Here is a 23,495-nt window from a genome sequence, read left to right as displayed (position 1 = left end):
ATTTCAATGTGATGTGACAGTGTGCTTGAGTTGGAGTCTTGCTTCATGCATATAGCAGGGCACGTATTATTATTGGAGCTTGGGCCTTTGTGATGGTATCGGGGACAGGCACCCAGAGCATTTCTCAATAGTATTGAATGGATCGTGAATGGCGGTCGGGATCTTGCGTCATGCAAAGTTGTGATCAAATCAGGGACATTTTGCCTAAAGGAGGAATGATGAGTACGGAGTAAAGAGATCAAGTCGGATGCAAAACTTCCCGAGGTCCTGACCAATACTTTCAATCTTGAAATTCATAGCGCAGGAAGACACGAGATGTTAGAATAGTAGAGTAATAGTCTGGAGCGATGAGGTAGTTGCTATATATTTTTCAGGCAACAAGGCTCCAATATTAGCCAGCCTGACTTTTTAAGGGTTGGTTATATCAACCTCTTAAGAACACACTTTGACTAACCCATTGAGTCATTCCAACCGCACGGCCACATCATGTTCATATCACCTGATCTCAGATCGCAAGAATTTAGTGGCCTGACTAGCTATTAAGCGTGGACTATCTTGGTTTTTTACCGTTCTCGGTCCATAGATCTGCGGAATATCCGAAGTCGGACCCAGATAACAGCCATCTTGACTCAACGCATTGATGCAGTAGAACTACTCATCTTCCAGGATATAAAACAAGACAATAATATCTTCTCAATCTCGTGATCAATTGAGATCTAAAAATGTCTCATCCCGAAACTATTGTCGTGATTGGGTGAGTCGCAAGATCCAGCTTGCGGGGGTTATCCATGTACCTAGGTAGTATGGAGGACATCCAGCTGACGGCATACATAGAGCGGGTGTAATCGGCCTCTCGACAGCACTACTCATTCAACAACATCTTAACACCGCCCAATCTATAATAGTGGTAGCCCGAGACTTCCCGTCTGATACTTCCATCAACTATGCATCCCCGTGGGCTGGGGCCCATTATCGTCCAGTACCGGGCACTTCGCCACAAACGCTTCAAGAAGCCAGTCAAGCCAAGCGAACCTATGACTACATGAAGCAGGTCGCTAATGAAGAGCCGGCTGCGGGAATCAAGTTTCTCAAGGGTATCGAGCACCTCGAGGCACCACCGCCGGAATACGTAGATGCCCAAAGCGTTAAAAATGTTTACTCTCATCTGGATGGCTTCCGGTTCTTATCCACTGAGGATTTCCCAGATGGCGTGAAGTGGGGTGTGCAGTATAAGACATACGTTGTCAATACTCCTGTCTACTTGGCGTACATGCTGCGAAAATTCATTCTGAAGGGTGGCTCTGTGGAGAAGTATGTTCTGACTAATGTGAGGGAGGCATTTACTCTGGCACCAAACGTCAAGACAGTGGTCAATTGCTCGGGTGTTGGATTTGAGGACCCGAAATCCTTTATCATCCGAGGTAAGTAACTCCCCAAACATAAGATGAACTTGTTCTTCAAGGTCTAAAAAGATGATGGTCGTTCATTTACAGGACAAACTTGTCTCGTTCGTAACCCTGTCTCTGAGACAATCACCCGTCAAAACACTGACGGATCTTGGTCGTTCTGTATTCCACGACCACTTGATGGTGGCACGATCATCGGCGGCACCAAGCAGCCGCACAACTGGGACCATACTCCGTCTCTAGACACCAGAAAAACTCTCCTTTCTATCGCTTCAAAGTGGTTCCCATTCACCGCAGAGAGTGATGGCCAATTTGATGTTATTCGAGACATAGTAGGACGTCGACCTGCGCGAGAAGGCGGCATGCGTATTGAAGTTGAGAAGCTAATCAATGGCAAATATGTTGTTCATGCATACGGTGCTGGTGGGCGTGGATGGGAAATCTCACGAGGTGTTTCTGAAGATACCGTTGACTTGATGTTGGAGAGTGGACTGTTGCGTGCCAAAGCAGCATTGTAAAGTAACGGACAGGTATCTGTGTTCGAGATTCTAGAGTATGCCTTCCAAGGTCTGGAGGCTGCATTCTACATAGGTAGCAATCTCAACTAGGGCCACGGCCAACTTTGCCAGGTGAACTATCTTCACGCTTACCTCAAATACCATTGCATCAAGCCCACCTGCCCAGAACATTGACGAGTTAACTTGGAAGGTCAAGCTTACTTCCAATCGTGCAGTTTGGCATCTCAAAGTGTCTATGGAATAGGCTCTTTGCAGCTCAAGCCATCGGCCATCTATAATGTCTATTTAGAGGATCATTGGCATTGTAATCATGCAATACTAAAACTGAACGAATTTTTTTTGCTAGCAAAGCAAACTGTCATAACAATATATCAGTCATGGAGAAACACAGGATGTCAAACCCTGGGCCCTCATTGCCAGCCACCAGCCATCTTACTCTCTGCAGATGCCAGATAATCCAACACTTCCTGCACGGAGAGTACATGAATAGCGACTGGCCGAGCCTTCGGTGACAGCAGAACGAAGTCATACAAAAGCGAACTTCCAGTGCATTGTGAGATGCAAGGGCCAAGTAGCATGCGGTTGTAGTGATACTCGTCATCAAGATCCGACCCCAGCGGACCTGAGAACCGAACTGATGTGGTCGGCTTCCCGGACCCGGTAGGGAAAGACCGCTTCCCCAAGGCTCACGAAACTAGTCTCGCGAGGAGATAAACGGCCTCAGCCCGCAGCCTCCTGTGCGACCACGGCGTCGTTTGATGAAGGGACTTCGGTACCGTTAATCTTGGCCAAACGCTCCTCCTCCTTCTCCTCACGTAATTTCTCTGTCTCATTGCGCAGGGCATCCAAGTTCCAGGTATCATCGTCATCGCCATCTGATTCCTCTGCGCTACTGTCTTCGTCACGCCAGTCGCCGGCCTCAAACATCGAACGACCAGTTGCCTCCTTGGCATTCTGTGCTTCAATCTCAGCGGCCTTCTTATCCAAGCGTTCTTTCTTCCATTTGGCGAATGACTCCTCGGTGACCGGGGTCAAGGTGCCAGTGAGCTTTGTGCGCTCCGTTTCGAGCCAATCTTCCAGAGTCAAGGTAGCCAGTGGTGACTTATCCATCAAGGCCTTCTCAGCTGCCTTCTGCTCCTTGGTCTTGAGAATGAATCTAGTCACAAAGATTAGCATGCTGTGTCTGAAAACGGAGAAAGCCCTAAGTATTTCAACGTACCCTGGTGGCAAGCTATGCTTGTACATGCACTTGTTGCCTCCGTTAGGACAGGTCCAAAACCATCCGTACTTCTGGTTCTCCACGGCATCGATAAAGTATTTGCAGACCTTGTCAGTGGTCGTCTGCGGGTTACCGTGCTTGCTGAGAACCACACTGCGCAGCTTCTCCTCGTCCCAGGTGTCAATGGTATCGGCCTTCTTCTCTTCATCCTTGTCGACCTCGCGAGAGTCGGTGTACAGATCCTTCTTAGCAGCCTTGCGCTCGATATTCAGGTCGTGGCTGAACTTGCACTTGCGGCCCTTTTCACAACCACCCTTCTTGTGGAAGACACAAAGAACAGTCTTTGGGTCAACACCAAAAGGCACTTTCTGGACTTGCACGGGCTTGAAGAGATCTGCTGTCTCTCTCTTTGCGTCCTCGGCCGCCTTCTTCTCGGCTTCGCGTTTGACCCTCTCAGCTTCTTTCTTCTTAGCATCGAGAGGTTTGTTGGACAAGGCTTGCGTTTGCAATTGCTGAATCTGTTTCTTGACGGCACCTCCTTTTTTCTATTGGGTCTGTTAGTTATTGTTGTGTTCGCAGCGGTGATCTTGGCGCATGAATGGGCGAGCGGGGAATTTTTCTGTTTCGAACATACATTTTTCATGCCAAAAGTCTAAAGAATGAAGGGTCAGCCACAATTTCCTGTAAAAAGAAGACTTCAGATCTTCCATACCTTGTCATCGACAGTGGCCTTCTTCTTCTTAGGCGCATCGGCCTTCTTGGGCGGCATGGTGACGAGTTTGTGAGGTGGTTACGTTGACAGGTTCAGAGAGTGTAAAAATGTGACAGATGCGCTCGATCTCCGAGTCACTGGTAGAAACGCAATGAACGCTGATGAAACTTGAAATAAAGACAGGAAGAGCCTTAAGAGTTAGATGGAGAGTATGGTAAGGTTGAAGTAGAGAAGTAAGGCCGATGAAAGTTGAAAGTCCTCCACAAATTGCGAGGGGTGAGTGTGGCGGGCAGAGTCTTTAACTGACCAATGACAGGTCGGGCCCTTCGAGTATAACTTGACTTTGTCTACAACGATGTTTACATGATACAACAGAGTAGTAGACTTACATCAGAAATTATGAAAAATAAATTAAACATCTTAGCTTTACTTTACATAGCTCATAATACTCTTCACTTCAACAGACTGTGAAGTGCGGTAGATCGGGCCATTTGCGTCATCGGGCTCTCAGCTCTCGGCTCCTCACACACAAATACTATGAATGGGTGAATATTGCATTTCGACCTTCCAGCCCATTTTTTATTAGATCATCTTGTTCCGATGGGATTTAGAGTACTGGTTTTTACAAAAAGGAAACGATGAAGCAGGGCTCAATGCCACTGTTTATTTCATTGGGAATTGATCTCCGAGTAGAAAGTAGGAAATCTCAAGCAATCGAAAAAATAGTTTGCATCCCAAGTATGCTGTATAGCATGCTTATTTTTCGTTCGTCGTCATGAATTCAAAGATGAAGGGATCAATTAAGAGAGCTCTTGAATCTTGGAAGAGGGGGTGTTCTCCTCAAGCTCGGGAAGCTCATCCTGAATAGAATATTAGTTTCAGCTAGAACAGAAAAGCAAAACCAGTTTTTCAGACTTACATCTTCATCGGCCTCTTCACCCTCAGCACCTCCGAAGTTGGGTAGACCAGCACCTCCCATACCGCCCATGAGAGCGCTCAGATCAGGCATATCGCCGGCACCACCTCCCATGCCGCCAAGCTTGGAGAAGTCAATGTTGCCCAGGCCACCAGGACCGCCAGCGCCGCCCATGGGGTCTTGACCACCGAAGTCACCAACGTTGTTGGCGTAGTCGTCGGCATTCTCCTCATCCTGCTCATCCTCATCAACCCACTAATGTCTAGTTAGCCGGCCGCACGCTTCACAAACTTTCCCCGTTGGTCGATGAACTCATACCTTGTCAAAGTCAGTCTTCAAGAAGTGGTACTTCTTGGCCTCCTTCAGCAAACGAGGCCAGAACTCCACAGTCAGCTTCTTCTTGCGCAGGACCAACTCAACGTCGCGATCAGTGTGGTTCACTTTGCTGTTCTCAGGATCGATCTCGGAGTAGAGGTCCAGGGAGACAGCGTATGAGACACCCTTGCGGGATGTGCCAGTGAAAGAGACATTTCCATCGGTAATTTCGAGCTTGGCGTTCTCCTTAGGAACATCGACGGTCTTGATGCTTACGTAGAGGTAGTTGCGCTCGGGCTCGGTGTCAGAGGAGCGCTGAGCCCAGGTAACTGTTAAGTGTCTTAATTAGCCAAATTCATTACTAGGAATCTTAACTGGTAATTGGTCTAGAGCAAACACCATTCAGCAGGGACCCGAATGGAATCAAACTGGAATGAGAAAGGTGCAGATCCGAGTAGTTGGAGCGGGGAAATCGAGAGCTTGTCACAACCTACCTTCGGGAGTGGTCATTCTGATGGATATGAGAGTTGTGGATGGTAAAGTGAGAATAATATAATGAGGAAAAGTATGTAATAAGAGATGAAAGTTGGGAATAAGTGTTGTAAAGAGAAGGGTGCGCTTGAAGCAGGAAAGCGTCTGTACGTTTTCTCCTTACTAGAATGTACTGGAAGCCCGCAGTTTGGCTTGTTTGCTTGTTTTTGTTGTTTGCCTGAGGCGACCAAGTTCTGCATTTGGTTGCCCATGAACGTCATGTGTCTGACTAAGCCTAAACCCCTCCTGCGCCCAGCGGTACTGTTACTGTTACTGATAAGAAAGTGACTCAGGAATTCTGGCGAAAGGCTTACTGCCTGTTCCTGGGATCAGATACAATCTATCTTTAATTACAATTGAAAGGGAATGAACTTGAAGTATCTATCCACTTCAAGCAGCTCACTACGTTGAACACACTTGACGGCTTTGCTACTCATCCACAACCACCAGTGTATTTTAAGGCTCTCGATCTGCTCAAATCTCAGATCTCAAATATTGAAAAGAGTATACATCAAATCATGGAGACAATCAAAGCTGTTTTCTTCGGGCCAGACCCCCAAGTCCAGGTAAGTACATCCAATTGCCTTTGATCACATCACATTTGGCCTGTGGAACTGACTGATACCACTAGATGAGAAAATGCAAAGCTCTCATTCGTGGCAACACCCGACAACTTGATCGTGACATTGCCCAGCTCAAAGTCCTTGATAGCAAAACCCGACAACATATAATCAATGCTTCAAAACGAGCACAACGCAATCCGTCCCAGGCCAAACAGGCGATCAGTGAAACTAAGATCTTTGCCCGAGAACTAGTGCGGATTCGAAGACAGACAACTCGCCTGAATACTAGTCGGGCCCAACTACAGAGTGTGGGCATGCAAGTGGATGAAGCCTTTTCGGTACGCAAGATCCAAGGTAGTCTACAGAAGTCTACGGGGATCATGAAAGACGTGAATACATTGGTTCGACTTCCAGAGTTATCCTCTACAATGTTCCAGCTATCAACGGAGTTGGTCAGGGCAGGCATCATTGAAGAGATAGTGAGCGATGCTATCCCAGACAATGAACTGCTAGAAGATGAGGAAGAGGAAGCAGATGAGGAGGTAGAGAAGATTCTACAAGAGATCTTGAAAGGAAAGCTTGCTCAGGCACCCGAGAAGCCCGAGTCTCCAGTGGAAGAACCTGCTGAGACCGAACCTATGTTCGAGGAACAGGAAGCAACTCTCGAACAAATGCGGGACCGGCTAGAAGCTTTGAAAAGTTGATACATCCTTTAATATTTCAGTGTTTCCATTTTTTACCAGTGTGCGCCCAATCTCACTATCTCACTACCTCACTACCCCGTCACGACACTGCCACCTTTAACTTCGATTGTTATTATTTTGAAAGGAGTTTGAGAGGAATTCAACAATTTTTGTTCGCAGGCTGGGCCTACATGAAAGAAAGAATTTCTATTAATTTCGCCTTAATGAAATCCCAAAAATGCAGATAATACACTCCGAATTGTAGTTGAGTTACATAAAAGTGAGCCCAAAGGGGAGGCGAAAAACGTGCGCGGATTGGGCAAATTCAGGCCAACTCAGGCCAATTCAGGCATAGAAGTCAATGTCCCTAAATAGCTTAGTGCCGTCTGACTCCTCATCACTTCGCCTCCCCCGTTGTTTCTCACCTCATTCAACATCTCGCTTTCCACCTCCCATACGAAAGCTACCCCACACCACCTCTGCGCCTTTCTTATCTTCAATAGTCACGTATTCCTACATCTGCGCCTACGTCTACGTTGGCTCTTAATCTTCCATCTCACCCCTCAACGCACGCGCGATCGTAACGCGCTTTGACTTACCTGATCTCGCTTCATCAGCGTGTTCACTTAGTCTCCACTTCTTCCCTTCTTCCCTTGATCTCCTGCTTCTTCCCTCGTCAACTCTTTCGCCAATCTTTTTTCAAATCACTTTTCACAATGTCTGCCAACCTTGACAAGTCTCTTGATGACCTAGTCGGCAACCGCCAGAAGAATGCCCGTCGCCGTAACAACCGTCGCGGTGCTGCCACCAAGCCCTCTGTTGGAGGTGTGAAGAAGTCGGTCACCCCTAAGGGTGGTGCCAAGGCCAACGCGAAGGTGATTCATCACGCTACTCCTGCTGCGACATCCAGCAAGATCATCGTGAGCGGACTGGTATGTTTTAATCTCACCCTACTTACAAATGTGCATCTCTTAACTTTCACAGCCTTCCGACGTCACCGAGGCCAATATCAAGGTATGTTGATTTGAGTCTCTGCGCATTGGATTTTATCGACATTCCTTCGACTTTCGGGCCGTAAACGAATCCAACAAGTTTTCACGTGCACATTCCTCATGCCACTCATGGCGGTATTCGGTCAGGGTCAGGCACAGACAGATTTCTCCTTCCATGGCTTTCGCAAACTATTTCGTGGCGTCTTTGCAAAGCAAGAAGTTGAGCTATGTCGCAGTACGATTCAATTTGTTCGGTGCCCGTGTCGATGCCTATACAAAGGCGATCCACCTGCACTGGGCCTCTTGAGTACTATGCCACGAATCGGAGATCAATGATCCCATTCTGACCGCTTCGAAATCCCACCCACCTCTCACTCTCTTCCTAGCGCATCCTGCGAGATCTTCAGGGGCATCAGCGAGCGCATCAGCAAAATAGTGGAGATTGGTTTGACAAACTCAGATTTATTTATAAGCAACTATCGAGAGATCCCCACTGTTTACGGGGTGAATCCTGTCTCAGTGAGATCTTCATCCTACATCTTATCTGGTTACCAGGTCTATCGAAGAGGGAGCGATCATGAGAACACACGAGACAAGACTTTCCTTCCAGTTTCAACGCAGTGGGCGTAGGTTTGCGTTGACTACCGGCTCGTGAAGGCATGAGCCTTTCGTTTGAGGACTTGACGCGCTCAATTGATAGATCATTGGGTGGATTTGCGCTTTTTATTTACTGGTTGGATGTTCATTTGAGCGAGTGCTCTGATAAGCGCTGAGGGAATTGGCTTAGTATATTGTTGGAAACTGGGCTTCGTGAATATGGGTTGGGTTTAGTTGGTGGAATGCCGATTTGTGCTCGCTGATGCTCTTCTGCCGTGGATTTCGATTATCGGCCCCGTTTTGGATGTCGCCCATCTTTTTTTTACCGATCGATCTCATGCAACTGAAACTATCAGACGAAAATACTGATGGTCTCTACGCTATAGGAATACTTCTCGAAGTCTGCAGGTCCCGTCAAGAAAGTGATGCTCACCTACAATCAGAACGGCACCAGCCGTGGAAATGCTCAGATCATTTTCGGCAAGCCTGACATCGCATCTAAGGCCGTTAAGGAACTCAATGGCATCCTGGTCGATGGTCGCCCCATCAAGGTACATAAAGACCGGTCTCTCCATATGAAGGCCTTCACTAACAACTATGCCAGATCGAGGTCGTCTACGATGCCTCCCACGCCCCCGCCGCTCCCGCTCCCCCTCCCCGTTCTCTCACCGAGCGCGTTGCGTAAGTGGTCCCGAATTTCACTATTCGGAATATTTATACTAATTCCTTACCAGTCAGAAGTCGAAGCCCAAGCCTGCGACTGCCGCGAAGTCCGCCACCAACACTCGTACTCGTGCCCCCCGAGCCGAGCGCGGAGGCCGTGACCGCCAAGCCAAGCCCGCTGGCCGCAACGCTGGCCGTGGCAAGCCCAAGACTATTTCGGAGCTTGATGCTGAGATGGTTGACTACTTTGCCGGCGACAATGGCACCCAGGGCAACGCTCCCACCAACGGTGCTATCCCCCAGGCCACTGTTGACGAGGACCTTGGCATGGGCGAGATTTCTGTACGTTCTAACCATGATATCCCTCTTCTTGACTTATCAACTAATACTCCAACAGTAATCGAGTCGCTCTTGGTTTCTTTTTGATCTTTCCTGAATGCTACAGGTATTCTTTGCTGGGAAGTTGATGCGCGAATCTTTTCTTCTCTTTTACTGTCTCTCCACTTTTTACCTTTGGTTGAGGGTATTCGGGCTTTCTTCTCTTTTTTTCCTTTTTATTTTTTTTTCTCTTCAGATTTCACTTAATCCAATGGCTGCTACAAGTGAATGGGATGAAGGATGGTCTATCTACGCTCAACCAATGATATTGAAATGGGCTTTGATTTTGCTCTGCTTCACGTAAAACCGATCTCGACAAATGCTGCGAGAATTATATCCAATTTTGTACTCCGTATAGTGATTAAAGAAAGTTGGACTTTAGATGGCGATTATACATAAAGAGTGTGAGAGAAACAGAAGTGGAAATGGATATCAAATTCTAGACTGGGGTATAGCCCATATTCCGCCAAACGCCAAATCCAGCCGTTGGAAATAACCCAAATACAATAGAGTCCCTATAAAAGTTAGAATAAACCAGCGCGCTGCATCACATCATGAAATTGCTCTAGAGTAACGCCCTCATTTACTCCGGCGCCTCCATTCGCCACCAAGATCATAGATTTGAGCAAATCATCATCCTCCTCCATATTCAGCTTTCGCGCATGGTTGCGCAAGTGGCCCATCTTAATAGGACCATCCAAGCCGCGCGTGAAGAGTTTATAGGCATCAATAACCTCTCTTTCAATAGCGTGATCGGAGCGCGATCGTAGCTTTGCCGCGACAACTGACAAGAATGGGCCATATGCGACGTAACCAGTACGTGTGGGATCTATGGCTGCTAGGATCTCTGCCAGTTGCTCTGAGTTATCTGGTCCCACGCCAAGGGAACTACAGAAGAAATATTCATCAGAAAGGGCTTGTTATTCAGATAATGGTCAGATGAACTCCATACATCATCGCTCTGCGCACGTCTTGGCGGGGCATCATGCCGGCTTTCTCGTCCGGGAATTCTTCGTTTTGAATGGCGTAGTCTTCGAAGACTTCGCTGATTTCCTTCTCTTCATTTGTTGAGATGTCATTGTCTCTTGCGAGCTTGGAGCGGGACGCGCGCTTGCCTCCTCCGGGCTGGTTGCTGGGAGCTTTGCGTTTCCTGGAAGCCTGTAATCAAAATGGGTTTAGATGTGGAAAGAATGTGACTTCTATCGAGATGGCTTACCATTCTGGAGGTGTAGACTGTATTTTGCTGCACAGTGCGGTCTTGAGGGGGAAGAAAGATCTCGATTGCGATGATGTAGAAGTGGGGAGTTTGGGTTAACGTTGATTGGTTCAGCTCATCCTACCCTCGGGGTAAACACCTGCTTTCAAGATACTTAGTGAAATGAGAATTGACTCCACTGGCATACTTAAGATAGTATACAACTGTACTGTTCAACTGTTGGTAGGGCTTGATGCCACTATAGAGATCTTGAGATATTCGAGTCCAGAGCTTTCTACAACTGTTCTTTGTGTACGAATGCATACCTTAATAACAGTCAGCCACTGCTTTTTTCCTCACCTTAGAATACCGAGAACTCTTTCGTTTCTCGCATCTTCATCTCATTGGCATTTTTATTTTCCTTGTCCAACTATTCGCCCTTGGAAATTGATAGAAGGGTTCCGAACTCCAAGTGCTGACGTGATCCGATCGGTGCCTTGAGCGTGAATCGTATATCAATTTGATAAGGACCTCCTTTGAATACTCAAATCCAACAACAATGGATGTCCAGCTTTATGTTTATGACCTCTCCAAGGTAGTCAAACGCCTCTTCATATTTGACAATTTTATTTTCCAGTGCTAATGATATAACAGGGTCTTGCGCGCCTGGTACGTCTGGTCTTATGGGCCGCAGTCTCATTTCAGTACCTAGAACCCATAGCTTACAAGGTCTCACTGCTATCAGTACTCTGCTTCCCTGACAGGAACACAAATAGATGCCATCTACCACACCTCCATTGTTGTGTTCGGCATTGAGTATTTCTTTGGCCAAGGTATTCAGACCGCCACCCCTGGTAGTACCCATCATGGGCAGCCAATGGAGATCGAAGCACTGGGTCAGACAGAGCTTCCAAGAGATGTGGTTGAAGAGTACCTAGGCTCTCTAGCTGAGATCTACACGCCCGAGGTTTGTTAACGCGAAGCCTTGCTATGCATATCAAGCTAAACAAAGCATAGTCCTATGACCTGTTTCTCCACAACTGCAACAATTTCTCCCAAGACCTAGCTATGTTCCTGGTTGGCAAGAGCATTCCGGATCATATCCGAAATCTGCCTCAAACATTCCTGCAAACTCCATTTGGGCAAATGATGAAGCCTCAGATTGAGGCGGCTCTGCGTGGCGTTACGCAAGGGGATGGTACAGGTCGCATCCCCGGCCCGAGTGCTCAACCACAAACATCAAGACCCGCCACTGCAACAGAACCCTCAACTGGCCCGGTCCTAGGTACCGTCTGAAATATCAGCAGCTTGCAGCAACTCGAAAGCGAGTTGGCCGCAGCATCCAATTCTTGTGCAGTCATATTCTTCACTTCTTCCACCTGCCCGCCCTGCAAAGTTGTCTATCCCACATATGATCAGCTTGCAGCAGAAGCTGGTGAACAAGCCAGTCTCATCAAAGTTGATATTGGCAAGGCGTACGATGTAAGCATGAAATATAATGTGCGCGCAACGCCGACTTTCATGACTTTTCTAAAGGGGCAGAAACTCGACGAATGGAGCGGTGCCAATCCTGCCCAGCTTCAAGGCAACGTGCGCATGCTTATTCAGATGGCCAATCCAGCTCACCCTCACCGACAGCTGCGACTTCCCAGTCTACAGCGGCTCATTACTAATTATGTCATGTACAAAAAGGTCCCGCCATTGGAGAAGCTTTTACAAAAATTGCCGGCAGAATTTAAAGAGGCCCCTGACGTTGCACCAGTCATTAGATATGTCAATATCCGCCACTCTACAGCTGACGGGAAAGGTCCTATCGTGAATACCAGAGTACCAGATATCCATGTCTTTGCTACCGCTCTTCAATCAACATATGCGAACCTCCCGAGTGGTAGCCACTTTGCAGTCGTTGATCTCGTCCGTCTACTATCTCTGGATCCACGCATAAGCGGCTACTTCGCAGAGGAAACAGGGCACGCTACCCTCCTCACCCTCCTCGAACCTCTGACGCAAGAAGACCTCTCTTCATGCCCTTATAATCTTCGCATCGTCGCCATGCAACTGGCTTGCAACCTCTTTAGCACTCCACTCTTCCCCGAACAATTTGTCCAGTCCACTTCTCCCCTGAGAGAGACTATTCTCCGTCTCGCAACCAATTCACTCTTGGACTCACATACCAGCCTTCGCGTCGTCGCAGCCTCCTTCGCATACAATCTCGCAGTATTCAACCACAACGCCCGCTTCGATGGAAAGCCCGATATAATCACTGAAGAGGATCAAATAGAGCTGACGGCTTCTTTGCTCGAAGCTATTTCTAGTGAAGAAGCGAGCTGTGAAGCCTTGCACGGACTTTTGTTTGCATTGGGTCTGTTTGTCTACGAAGCACCGCTTGATGGAAGTTTAGTAGATCTCTGTCGTTCTATGGGTGTCGTGGATACTGTCGCAGCCAAGTTTCAAATTGAGGCTCTGCAGAAGGAACCTTTGTTGAAAGAGGTTGGACGAGAGCTGCTTGGCAAAGGGTTGTAATTTACATATTTGTTAGAATTTTGGTCGCTTTTCGCACTTTATCTTCGCATCAACCATTCTACGTTCCAAATTAGATGCCGTCGTTGACCTAGGGGTCTTCTTGGCGCTTATTACTACTTGACGTCATACGGCAAAGAAACGAGTTTACAAGTTCAGAATGTCTTTTGTGATATCATCAGTTATCGAATCTTATTTCGAATCCAACAGACCAGAAATTGCAAGAAACATCGTTTCAAGAGACATTTATCGAGGTCAATCACTCCCAAAATATCCCAGCTCATCCAAACACACCATGGCGCGCATCTTCATCACAGGATCCAGTGACGGAATCGGCAAAGCAGCAGCAAAAGTCCTAGCAGAACAAGGCCACTCAGTCGTTCTGCATGCACGGAACGCAGAGCGCGCAGCCTCGACGCACGACGCGATCCCCAAAGCCGAAGCGGTACTAGTAGGCGATCTACGCTCGATCACAGAAACGAAAAAACTAGCGTTGTCCGCAAACGCGCTAGGCAAACCCTTCGATGCAATAATTCACAACGCAGGCATCGGGTACGGCAGCACATCCAGCGTCGAGATAACAGCCGATAACATCTCAGCCGTATTCGCGGTCAACACGCTCGCGCCGTATATTTTGACTTGCCTCATGGATCGGCCTACGTCGCGACTTCTTTTTATGAGCTCTGACAGCCACTATGGCGGCGATGAGACGTTGCGGAATGTTACGCAATCTCATTCTTACAGTGACAGTAAATTACATGATATTATGCTCGCTAATGCGTTCGCGAGGCGGTGGGGCGATAGTATTCAGGTTGTGAGTATGCATCCTGGTTGGGTGCGGACTAAGATGGGAGGCTCGGGCGCTCCCGAAGGCTTGAATACACCTGCTAAGGCTCTAGCAGAGTGGAGCGTTGGACAGGGCAAATTGGCTAGTTTGGCTAGTGGAGTATTTTTTACTACTAGAGGTGAAGAGTCTACGCATTCCGGTGCTAGTAATGTGGCTAAGCAGGAGGCGTTGTTGGAGATTTGTCAAGAGGTATCGGGAGTTTCTATTCCAGAGTGAACACTTCATCTTGGTACTTGGGCTTCGGACAGTCATGAAAAAACTTGTAAGGTGACTATTACAAGATACAGAGTTGTTATTCTCGGCTTCCGAGGTTGGTCTAGTCCGTGTATTTATATCCACTGATCCATCTGCCATGTCATCAATGCAAAATTTTCACATGAGCTGGCCTTATGACTCGACTTTTGAATTCAAAGATGGTGGGCGAAAGTGTTTATTATCATTTTAAGGATCGAAACCTTAGCAAGGCAACCAGTAGGCCGGTCTCCACACTCAAAATATAGCTTTGGTCCGAGCATGTAGTGAGCTGTATCCAGTAAGAGGCTCCGTACAGCCCTTGTCTCGAACCATCTGATATCTACGTCGTAAGCAGTCTGGTGCGGCATCTCAATCCCGAGATCTTGAACTAGACCTAAAGAATCCCCACGTGTTGAAACACGTGGCTGCCCGAACCAGTCATATAAAAGGAGTCTTCATTAGCGTAGCAAAAATCCTGTACATGCCAGATGTGACCTTGAGTGTAGGATCTCGGGATCTTTAGGGTATCATTCGCCGAATGAAACAGTCTAATCACCATAAGTATTCATTTACATCTACGTAGCCAACACAAAGTACCAAGTACGAAGAACGAAGTACAGAATACGCCGGCTAACGGAATAATCATTAGCCATTTCTTGGTATCTTCAGCTCCACAATTAGACCCAAGTCGAAAACCGTTGCGACGGGAGTAAACAACTTCTGCTCGCTACTCCACCGGGGCACTAAGGCCAAACGTAAGGAATGGATATCCATAACCAGGACTAACAATGGAAAGCAACGTTGGGCGAGAATGAAAAGTACAAGACACAAACAAGAGCATCCACCCTATCACGTTTCAGTATCTTTGCCCCGAGGTTTGTTTCACTGGATGGTAAGTCTTGCGCGTATACGGAGTATACTCCCCGGCCTTTCGTCTCCATCGAGGTCCGGTGGACACTTTGCGCTCCGTGCCCGGTGGCTCCGGTGCTCCGGTCTGTACTAATTACTAGTGTACGGAGTACCGAGTACTAGTTACTATACGTATACTAGTCGCGGCCGGTCCCGACACCTGAAATCTTCCACTCATTTAGAAAATGACAGGTATCCCGAGGTCCCTGCTTCAAAAGTGGGAAGGTTGACAAGAGGTGCAAAATGGCTAATAGGATGAACAGGGTCAAGTGCATGTTTACTTTAGTTTATGTACAAATGAATCCAGGGCTCCTTAGGAGGATCCATAGGAAGATCACTGCACAATGAATGACTAATGATTTGAAAATCGACCATAGTTTGCATGAAGAAGATATTCTAAGAACTACATATCGAAATGATATGCATGCCCAACGTGAAACGCCTTAGCCAGGTCATAGGCTTCACACCGACTCTTTAAGAACAGGGTGATAAGGTGATGGTGGCTTGTGGCGTCAGGCCAAGGGTTGGATAATCAGATTCATGACATAGCGCTGTTTGCGCGGATATGAAAATTAAATAATAATAATGATAATAATAATAATAGTAATAATAATAATAGTAATAATAATAATGATAATGATGATGATAAAAGATGATAATGGATAATAAAAGAATCAAAGTTCGCGATATCGGAATGATAAAATGTAAGAGCTAAGTAGGATACAAGACTGGGTATTGAGGGGTATCTGGAAAAGCAACGCTAAAAAAACCAATGAAGAAGCTAACACCATATTCCGGTTCCGCTGTGAGATGCAAATCAAGAAAAAGATCTATGTATAGAAATAGAAAAAGAAATGATAAGAAAAATTTGTTGCCAATTCAGTGTGAGGATGAGGCGGGAAGGAAGAGTCGGTGTAGAAGTAGAAGCATTTCTCGAAGCGCCGACAGCGAACAATTATGTCAGCGCGGGCAATCGATAAGCTTGTAGTCTGATCGCCATCAGTACAACCCGGACTGATCTGCGCTGACTGCGATCTCGCTCACGGATTGATGCTGATTCGCTGGACGGGTATCACGGATGTTGAATAAAACTGTCAATATTGATATCTCCTCAGAAGGAGGGGTATCAAAGTGGGGGTCGTGGATGTATGTGAAAGGTGTGTGAGATATGGTGGAATTTAATCGGAACGCGCCTGCGCTGTACCAGTCGTGTCGAGGATGCTGATGCCTAGACGGTGGGCACCTTAGAGGAAGACTGGGCGCGTCGTTTGGCACCGAGGACCGGGCGCTTCTTGTTGCGCTTGGCTGTAGGGACGATGCGTTCGCGCTCATTCACACTCACACTGACAGTATTCTTCGGGCTCTTGCCATGTCGCAAAGCTTGATAAGCTATGGCATGCGCATTGACCTTAGCCATGAACCGAGCGCGATCCTGCTCTTCGGCAGCGGCAACTGCTCGGGCACGTTGTACTTGTTGCTCAACGTTCATTGATGTGGGGAATTCGGGCTCGGGTTCCTCGAGCAGGGTGTCGCATGCCGAGTTCTCTGGCATCCATAGTAGGTCTTCGTCGGAGAGAAAGGCGTTGTTAACGAAGCTCTCGCTTGGGTCGGTGCTCGATAGTGATAGACGCGTCGGCCATGATGGGAAGGCACACGCTGCGCCCATTCCATATTCGCTTGAGAACGATGATTTGCGGGGGTTGATGTCGTAAAGTGAGTCTGTTGGTGTAGGGGGAGGAGCAGATGGGTTTGACAGAGTCGAGAGAGATCGCAGGGAACACTCGCTGCCACTCCACGAGAAGTTTGGCATGGCGGGTTCGGTGCTGGCGACAGCACCAGCCAGAGTAGGCTTGGTGAGTGCCATAGTAGGTATGCGCGTTTGAATAGGCATCACCATGATGAAGGCGAAGTTGATAGGAGTTATCAAAGTCGAGAAGATAGTTGAAGGAGATGATGATGGTAGGATCCAGGAGGGGTGAGGAGACAATTAATAAGAAAGTCAAAGAGATCGGTGAATGAAAGACAGGGAAGACTGAAGTCTAGATGCAGAAGAAGGTCGGTGTGTTTATCAACCCTGTAAATAGAAGAGGAAGTGGGAGTAGATGTGAAAGGACATCAAAATCAAAGCCGGGGAAAGGCTTCTAGACTTCCGCACCCTTGCAGGTTAAATAAAAAAAATAAAAGAATAAAAAATAAAATCAAAAGAATAAAATAAGGCGGAAGGGGCTTCCGTGCAGGTAAGGCAGTCGATCAATCAATCAGGTCGTATAGATCAGCAAATTGGAGCCCGGAACTTTTGCAAATGATAAAATCATAAAATCATAAAAATGATTTATCTGACAGCCGCCCCAGTAAGATGTATCTTCTTGGATTTAACCGTCGCGCGATCCGCGGGGAAGATCGGATGTATGTGTTTGTACTCCGTATACTCCGATTCAGACTTTTGCTGAGTTTGAGTCCGAGTCTGATACCAGTGATACTCTGCACTAGTCGATGGCAAATTGACAGGCAATCAGATATCCAAGGTTGTGCGGTGTATCTCCGTTGAGATGAGAATTCTCCAATCAACACAAAGTAGTCACCGCTCTATTGTATAGTTAGGGCTGCAGTTTCCTAATGCCCGAAGCTGTTCTACCCAAACCTTGAAAAGGTTGACGGTATAGCGGTGAAAACAAACTTGAATGTGATCGAGAAAAGAAAGGAAATCAAAGAGGGGAAATGTTGGAGTACATAAATCCAAGCGCTTATTGAAAATCCGAAAATCCCCTAAATCCTTCGCGGGATACGCCCCATAGTACTATGAAGCGATTCTACTAGACAGGTAATTTTTTTTCATTTCCCGGTTTGGTGGGATTTTACCGTTCGTCTAGATCGTTTCGACTCTGTTAGTAGGTCTGGGGAGAGTTTCTGATGTTCTAGCGTTTCCACAGTTGGGCAAATATTGGTAACGGTTCTTTGGTCCCGAACACCCGGAGAAGACCCGCAAGGTCCGGCACTCCACTAGGGAGAGCGTTCAGCCGGGCTAAGGATATTACTGTGTATAGAGCTATACTCCGAAGGTACACAATAAATAGGAGTGCATATCTACTTACACTCTGCATATTCCGAAGATCTCTCTATAATTCTTATTGATCATTCGGATCTAGTATCGCTCTAAGTTGCATGTTCTAAGTATAAATACTGAAAAAGAAGACTGAAAATTCAGATCGGGTTCTTAAGCTAGTGAAATGTAAACAACCATACCTCGGTCTAGATCGAAGTCCAAACAATGAAATACTGGAACACTAGGGGAATTACGGCTTCTCAACTTTCTTGAATCCCGAAACGTAACAGTCAACGATAAATAACAACTAAAAACCAACTGCTACCTAGGTAACGAATAACATGTATCTCATTTGAATGTTGTTCTATCCTTTGCGCTCTTCTCTTCCTTCCCCTGTACTAAACTAAACAAGCTTGTTTCGGCTTTCTTTCCCCGTAAAATATAGTGGGGCTTATGCTGACATAGCTCCACTACTTTAGTTTCCCCGACTCGTCTCACTTCATAAGACCAGTCATATCCACTGCAGACTTACGAGCACAGAGGCTGGACTTCTGCACGGAGTTATTTCGCACATATTCCAAATTTCAAATTCCTGGGGAATCGGGAGGTAAATCAATCAGGGAAGCTGGAAGTAATCAAGCTACATCACTTTCTCTCATTCTTCACTCTCTTTCTCCCCAGTGCCCGAGTCCAAGCTGGATTTGACAGGTTCCTTCGGGTCCTTCCTGTCTTCTGTACCTTTGCACTGGTTGTTTCAAAGGGGCGGACACGATCGAAGTTGTGGATCATGATCCTGTTTTCCTTCCCATCATCCACCCCTTTCCACTGTACCAGACAATCGGGTTTTCTAATTCCTAGAACTTTTCCTGGGACTAACACTAATACTGCAGTACTTTTGAATAGATCAGTGGATAAAGTTGATGCCCAAGGGTGGACCGTATGAACGTGTTGGAAATGGGGGCTATACTCCTGAATCCATGGCTCTTCTTTAGCTCCTCCGATTCGGATACGCGGAAGTGACGTTCCATTGTGGAAATGAGCCTTACGAAAATGTCAAGGCAAAAGCCCCGCTATATACGATTTTACGAAATTGTTCCGTACGTATGATATAAAATCTGGAGTGAGACCGATGGAAGGTGAGTTTGTCTATTTGGCCAGATACAGGCGATATAAACAACCAACCAAATGGCCAAATTATAACAATATAACAATATATATTCAAAATGCTTCATCAAGTTCAAAAGTCCCATCCGGATTGTCGTGCAGCCTCATGCATTTCATATGCAAGATCGATTGACCCAGATCGTGAACAAGGATAATTTACCATAGGTCATACCTACCCTGGAGGCTAGATATTAATCGGCTATACATATCTGGGTATACTGTGAATGGAGTATGACATCCTCTACCCGTGAACCTGAGTCATGATTGATCTGAAGTAGGCCTCCGTCAGTCTAGAGGTGTTTATATACTATGTACTACCTAGACAACGATCACGTCGTCATTGGTCATCGTCATCGCCGTTGCCAGTCACGGGTCCAGACTCTCGATCAATTGACCGCCATCTTATCAACAGCCACAATGCAGCCACACAGCATAACAGCATGCACTATCCTTGATTTAGTGGTCTGAGCGTTGCATATCCCTCTATATCTAGAAAGTCAGAAGTTCCCCGGACCCCTTGAAGGAGGGCTGCACAATCAAAGCAAAACTTACCCAGGTGCAGTGTGAGTAACCCAAAGCCCCGAAATTTCAAGGTCCGTGCTGTGCATTTCATACATCTCTTTCACCGCGAGTCTAGGGAAGTTGGCACATGGGAGACACCAGTAACATGCTTCCTGCACACCTACGTCGATTTACTGTTGTAATTACTGCAAGGAATAACATCTCGTAAACATATGACTATTGACATAATATTGGACATCTGGAAATGCCACAGTAGTAACCTGACCTCATCTTAATCTAGATCAGGGGTGAAGTAATCAATTTCATTGGACGTTGCCTTCATTGTCTCTCCACAAAAGCTCTGGAGGCGCTCAAGTCGGATAATATCCAATGGATATGATACTCCGTTGGAGTCCCGTTGCCACCATCGGCCGCGTACTCCGCAAAACTAATAGAATTCTAAATTCTAAATCTAGCCCTGGTCCAGACCCAGACCGAGACTGGGACTACGGCTAAGATCAGACCTTGAATTTAGCGATCTGAACCCCCATATCATTTGAACCTTGGAGGTACTGTACAGTGTACATTTGTACAAACCATTCTAATCCAACGCCACTTGATATATTCAATGTGCGATCCCGGACGCTACGACAGGCCATATTGCCACTCCAGCCCACTGCAGTTGACCTCGGATTTATCATTTAGCTGCCCTTGAACGCCCCCTAGATTTGAGGGTAGTCCCCTATTGGTCCGAATATCTTATTCAACGGTTTGTGGCTATTCAGGCCACATCTACATATAACAAACTGTACCCCATGTACCTGCCCTGTTTTCCCGCCCTCTTTTGGATCTTTTGATCTGCACGGGTTACGCGCATCTGCCCCTGCGTGTGTAGACAGTAATGAAAATAGGCCAGAGTACCAGTGTTTGCAATTCTGCGGAGTACAGGATAGTTTTAGTCTGGAGTAGATGTGATGGAGGTTGTACGATTTGCGGAGTATGGGGGTACAGGGTTGATAATATCCGACTTCCAAGGTTGACTGGCAATCGACAAGGATTAGGGACCTCGGCAAGCGATGATCACTTAATTTTGCCTAGTCTTTGTTGTCAACTGGCGGTGAAATTAACTCCGGTTGCTGGCTGCTGACTTCCCTGTAGTGTTGTTTTACTGTAGATCTTTTGACCAAGGCTCTTTACCGATGAGTTCGGCAAATTGCCTACATAGGTACTGTCTTATCTTATTACAAGTCTACTGGCTATGTTTATCCCAAAAGTGCCTTGCTACCTTTGATACAAGTCTATGCATATTCCAATGTTCTTTAGATCTAATACCTCGGTTCCTTCCACGGACTATGGAATGATCAACACAGACCCTAACTATCCCTTGTTACATTCACTGTTGATCGAATTGCGACTTCGGATGAAGGAGGCCGCTAGCAACCTTGGATAAATTAGCCAAAGGGCCATGTCGGACCAAAGCTGGGATCCCATGTCGGTTGAAACCCAATGACCAAGTACTATCACATCCATCGCAGATTCTAAAGGGGAAATTGAAGGTATCAAGCCTATACCTATCAACTCAGATACAGATATTACTGTAGAGAAAGTCGAAAGCCCGAACTGGCTGAAGACGATGTCAGCGAGTATGTCGAATTGAAATGAATCCAATCTCTCTTCATTTCCTGAAGACATGTGGTGACTCAGTCAACCCCGATAGTTGGAACTAACAACACTAAAGCGAGGGTTGTGGTCCCAGTGACCGACAACTCCAGTATTCCGGTCAACACTCTTCACATGTAGATTCTAGGCATTGCATTTACCATTCTCGGTTCTGGAATCAGCCAGTTCTTCTCGCTGCTATATCCGTTTGCTAATATCGTTGCCCTCGTTGCAGAGCTCCTAGCCTATTTAATCGATGTCTGTCTACTCAAACTCCTCCCTCTAACTACTTTTCGTATCGGCTGCCTGTTATTTGTCAATATCAAAGAGCACGCACATAATTATGATCATGGACAATGATCCTTTCGGATCCAGTTCTACAATCGCCACAAATATCATCCAGGCATCTAGTCGTGCTTACTACAACCTCAGGATGAAGCCAAGTTCTACGTCGTGGTTGTTCTCTGTCACAACTGCTATGCTTTGGAGCTGCGGGGCTCGCAGCCCCCTGGCTGATAGAGCCGGCGCGTATCGTTTGGCCTGGCGTTCTGTCGAACTGCGCCATGCTGCAGAGTCTGCACTCCCGAGCAAATACCAGTGCAGACGGATGGTGCATATTCTGTCTACGCTTCTTCCTATGCGTGACAGCCAACGGGTTCATCTGTTACTTCTCCCGACCTGATATTCACATCCCTGTCTTATTTGACATGGTAATGCTAGATCAGGCTTAAGAACGTCGTTATCAACCAGTTATTCGGAATGCAGACAGGGCTCAGATTGCGTATAGTACTAATTCCCTCTTACCACCCTCCTGAGCAGCCCTCAACGTCTTTGCAGTCTTTGTCATCTTCTTCTGGATCGCCCGTTCCGTAAATCTACCACATAAACACATGGTTCACGGCACACCTACCAGTTATGACAGCCGATGTCTACGACAACACAGACGCTCGCTAATATGATTCTAATGATATTTTTTACGGATGCTGTTGGACAGGGTGTGTATCTTGCAACAGATATGAAATTAGTAACTTTCCCGACTCCCTCTCCTTGCATATTTGTTTCACTAGACTGACTCTGTTAGCTAGACTCATATAAAAACACCACCACGCACAACATTCATTGCGGGCGTTGCTGTTATAATGCGTGCACTGACTTAGGGTAGCGTTACGCTGGGCCATATTGACGGTATCTGCGAGATGGGTCAGTCGGATGGCTTTATATATTATCTGTCCGAACGGCCGGACAGTTTACTCTTCCTCGGTAATATGGGGTCTTATTGGTCCTCAACGACTCTATCCAGCTGGGAATATCTACTCTCCACTCTTACAATCATTCTGGATCGGTCTTGCGGCTCCTTTCATAACATATTTCGTATACCGTTGGACTAAGAAGTGCTTTTGGGACTTGTTAACTGGCCCTTGATTTTCGTGGTACATACCATGTTCCACCGTTACCTAGGCACGTTCCACTTCAATCTATATTTTTTCCTCTTCTTTTCTTTTCTTTCCACGAGTCAAAACTAATTCACACCTGTAACTACCATCAACCACTCCAGCTGGGCTTTGGTCAACCTAATTTCAACCATTTCATACGCGCTCGTTGGATACCGGTTTCGCGCTAAGTGGCATTGTGATCTTCCTTTTCATCTCGTATCCTGGAGGTGTGTTCCCTGACTGGTAGGGTAACAACGTGTATCTGAATAACCCGGATGGAGAGGGCGTGGCAATGCCGGACGTTGGATATTTTGGGCCTAGCAATGAGACGTGGAGTTGATGTCGTTGTAACAAGTGCTTTTAGTTTTTAGTTGCTTGGTTCCAAATATCATGTGAAGTGTACATTAATACTACAACCAACTATAAGATAAAAATAAAACGGATATCATCACTCATGGAAAGAAGCCCTTGCTCCTAGATAATCCAGCCTGAAATGC

The 23,495-nt window shown here is 46.7% G+C and overlaps 11 protein-coding genes across 11 annotated transcripts; 7 read left to right on the top strand and 4 right to left on the bottom strand.

Annotated features, from left to right (window-relative positions):
* Positions 1 to 722: 722 nt before the first annotated feature.
* N7495_005364 (FAD-dependent oxidoreductase) lies at positions 723 to 1,924 on the top strand (the record flags this gene model as incomplete). The annotated part of the gene is made up of 3 exons (XM_057208015.1): positions 723 to 754; positions 835 to 1,421; positions 1,494 to 1,924. The coding sequence occupies 3 exons, from the start codon at positions 723 to 725 to the stop codon at positions 1,922 to 1,924; spliced, it is 1,050 nt and encodes a 349-aa protein (XP_057061789.1).
* Positions 1,925 to 2,644: 720 nt separating this feature from the next.
* On the bottom strand, positions 2,645 to 3,912 carry N7495_005363 (translation machinery-associated protein TMA46; the record flags this gene model as incomplete). Its single annotated transcript, XM_057208014.1, has 4 exons — positions 2,645 to 3,080; positions 3,144 to 3,688; positions 3,778 to 3,795; positions 3,856 to 3,912. The coding sequence occupies 4 exons, from the start codon at positions 3,910 to 3,912 to the stop codon at positions 2,645 to 2,647; spliced, it is 1,056 nt and encodes a 351-aa protein (XP_057061788.1).
* Positions 3,913 to 4,655: 743 nt separating this feature from the next.
* Positions 4,656 to 5,596, bottom strand: wos2 (Hsp90 cochaperone SBA1; the record flags this gene model as incomplete). The annotated part of the gene is made up of 4 exons (XM_057208013.1): positions 4,656 to 4,715; positions 4,775 to 5,026; positions 5,090 to 5,415; positions 5,581 to 5,596. The coding sequence occupies 4 exons, from the start codon at positions 5,594 to 5,596 to the stop codon at positions 4,656 to 4,658; spliced, it is 654 nt and encodes a 217-aa protein (XP_057061787.1).
* A 539-nt stretch (positions 5,597 to 6,135) lies between these two features.
* Positions 6,136 to 6,884, top strand: N7495_005361 (ESCRT-III subunit protein VPS24; the record flags this gene model as incomplete). The annotated part of the gene is made up of 2 exons (XM_057208012.1): positions 6,136 to 6,183; positions 6,249 to 6,884. The coding sequence occupies 2 exons, from the start codon at positions 6,136 to 6,138 to the stop codon at positions 6,882 to 6,884; spliced, it is 684 nt and encodes a 227-aa protein (XP_057061786.1).
* Positions 6,885 to 7,579: 695 nt separating this feature from the next.
* On the top strand, positions 7,580 to 9,515 carry N7495_005360 (putative RNA annealing protein Yra1; the record flags this gene model as incomplete). Its single annotated transcript, XM_057208011.1, has 6 exons — positions 7,580 to 7,795; positions 7,848 to 7,877; positions 8,839 to 9,003; positions 9,057 to 9,133; positions 9,187 to 9,457; positions 9,513 to 9,515. 6 exons carry the CDS (start codon positions 7,580 to 7,582, stop codon positions 9,513 to 9,515), a joined length of 762 nt encoding a protein of 253 aa, XP_057061785.1.
* Positions 9,516 to 10,017: 502 nt separating this feature from the next.
* Positions 10,018 to 10,712, bottom strand: N7495_005359 (EF-hand superfamily Ca2+-modulated protein; the record flags this gene model as incomplete). The annotated part of the gene is made up of 3 exons (XM_057208010.1): positions 10,018 to 10,381; positions 10,446 to 10,651; positions 10,710 to 10,712. The coding sequence occupies 3 exons, from the start codon at positions 10,710 to 10,712 to the stop codon at positions 10,018 to 10,020; spliced, it is 573 nt and encodes a 190-aa protein (XP_057061784.1).
* Positions 10,713 to 11,247: 535 nt separating this feature from the next.
* Positions 11,248 to 13,211, top strand: N7495_005358 (bifunctional C97 family peptidase/thioredoxin family protein; the record flags this gene model as incomplete). Its single annotated transcript, XM_057208009.1, has 5 exons — positions 11,248 to 11,283; positions 11,343 to 11,357; positions 11,434 to 11,655; positions 11,706 to 11,978; positions 12,003 to 13,211. The coding sequence occupies 5 exons, from the start codon at positions 11,248 to 11,250 to the stop codon at positions 13,209 to 13,211; spliced, it is 1,755 nt and encodes a 584-aa protein (XP_057061783.1).
* A 292-nt stretch (positions 13,212 to 13,503) lies between these two features.
* N7495_005357 (uncharacterized protein) lies at positions 13,504 to 14,271 on the top strand (the record flags this gene model as incomplete). The annotated part of the gene is made up of 1 exon (XM_057208008.1): positions 13,504 to 14,271. One exon carries the CDS (start codon positions 13,504 to 13,506, stop codon positions 14,269 to 14,271), a length of 768 nt encoding a protein of 255 aa, XP_057061782.1.
* A 2,155-nt stretch (positions 14,272 to 16,426) lies between these two features.
* N7495_005356 (uncharacterized protein) lies at positions 16,427 to 17,095 on the bottom strand (the record flags this gene model as incomplete). The annotated part of the gene is made up of 1 exon (XM_057208007.1): positions 16,427 to 17,095. The coding sequence occupies one exon, from the start codon at positions 17,093 to 17,095 to the stop codon at positions 16,427 to 16,429; it is 669 nt and encodes a 222-aa protein (XP_057061781.1).
* A 4,400-nt stretch (positions 17,096 to 21,495) lies between these two features.
* On the top strand, positions 21,496 to 22,438 carry N7495_005355 (uncharacterized protein; the record flags this gene model as incomplete). Its single annotated transcript, XM_057208006.1, is given in 5 exon segments — positions 21,496 to 21,549; positions 21,645 to 21,685; positions 21,707 to 21,880; positions 21,894 to 22,220; positions 22,286 to 22,438. 5 exon segments carry the CDS (start codon positions 21,540 to 21,542, stop codon positions 22,436 to 22,438), a joined length of 705 nt encoding a protein of 234 aa, XP_057061780.1. The 5' UTR covers positions 21,496 to 21,539.
* Positions 22,439 to 22,490: 52 nt separating this feature from the next.
* N7495_005354 (Tetrapeptide transporter OPT1/isp4) lies at positions 22,491 to 23,186 on the top strand (the record flags this gene model as incomplete). The annotated part of the gene is given in 4 exon segments (XM_057208005.1): positions 22,491 to 22,589; positions 22,651 to 22,708; positions 22,728 to 22,971; positions 23,024 to 23,186. 4 exon segments carry the CDS (start codon positions 22,491 to 22,493, stop codon positions 23,184 to 23,186), a joined length of 564 nt encoding a protein of 187 aa, XP_057061779.1.
* Positions 23,187 to 23,495: the final 309 nt, after the last annotated feature.

The sequence above is a fragment of the Penicillium taxi genome (genome assembly GCF_028828555.1).
Source record: "Penicillium taxi strain IBT 34144 chromosome Unknown utg000004l_segment0_segment0, whole genome shotgun sequence".
NCBI classification, from domain to species: Eukaryota; Fungi; Ascomycota; class Eurotiomycetes; order Eurotiales; family Aspergillaceae; genus Penicillium; species Penicillium taxi.
The sequence above is the reverse complement of the archived record's forward strand: the minus strand, read 5'-3'. Positions and strand labels throughout refer to the sequence as shown.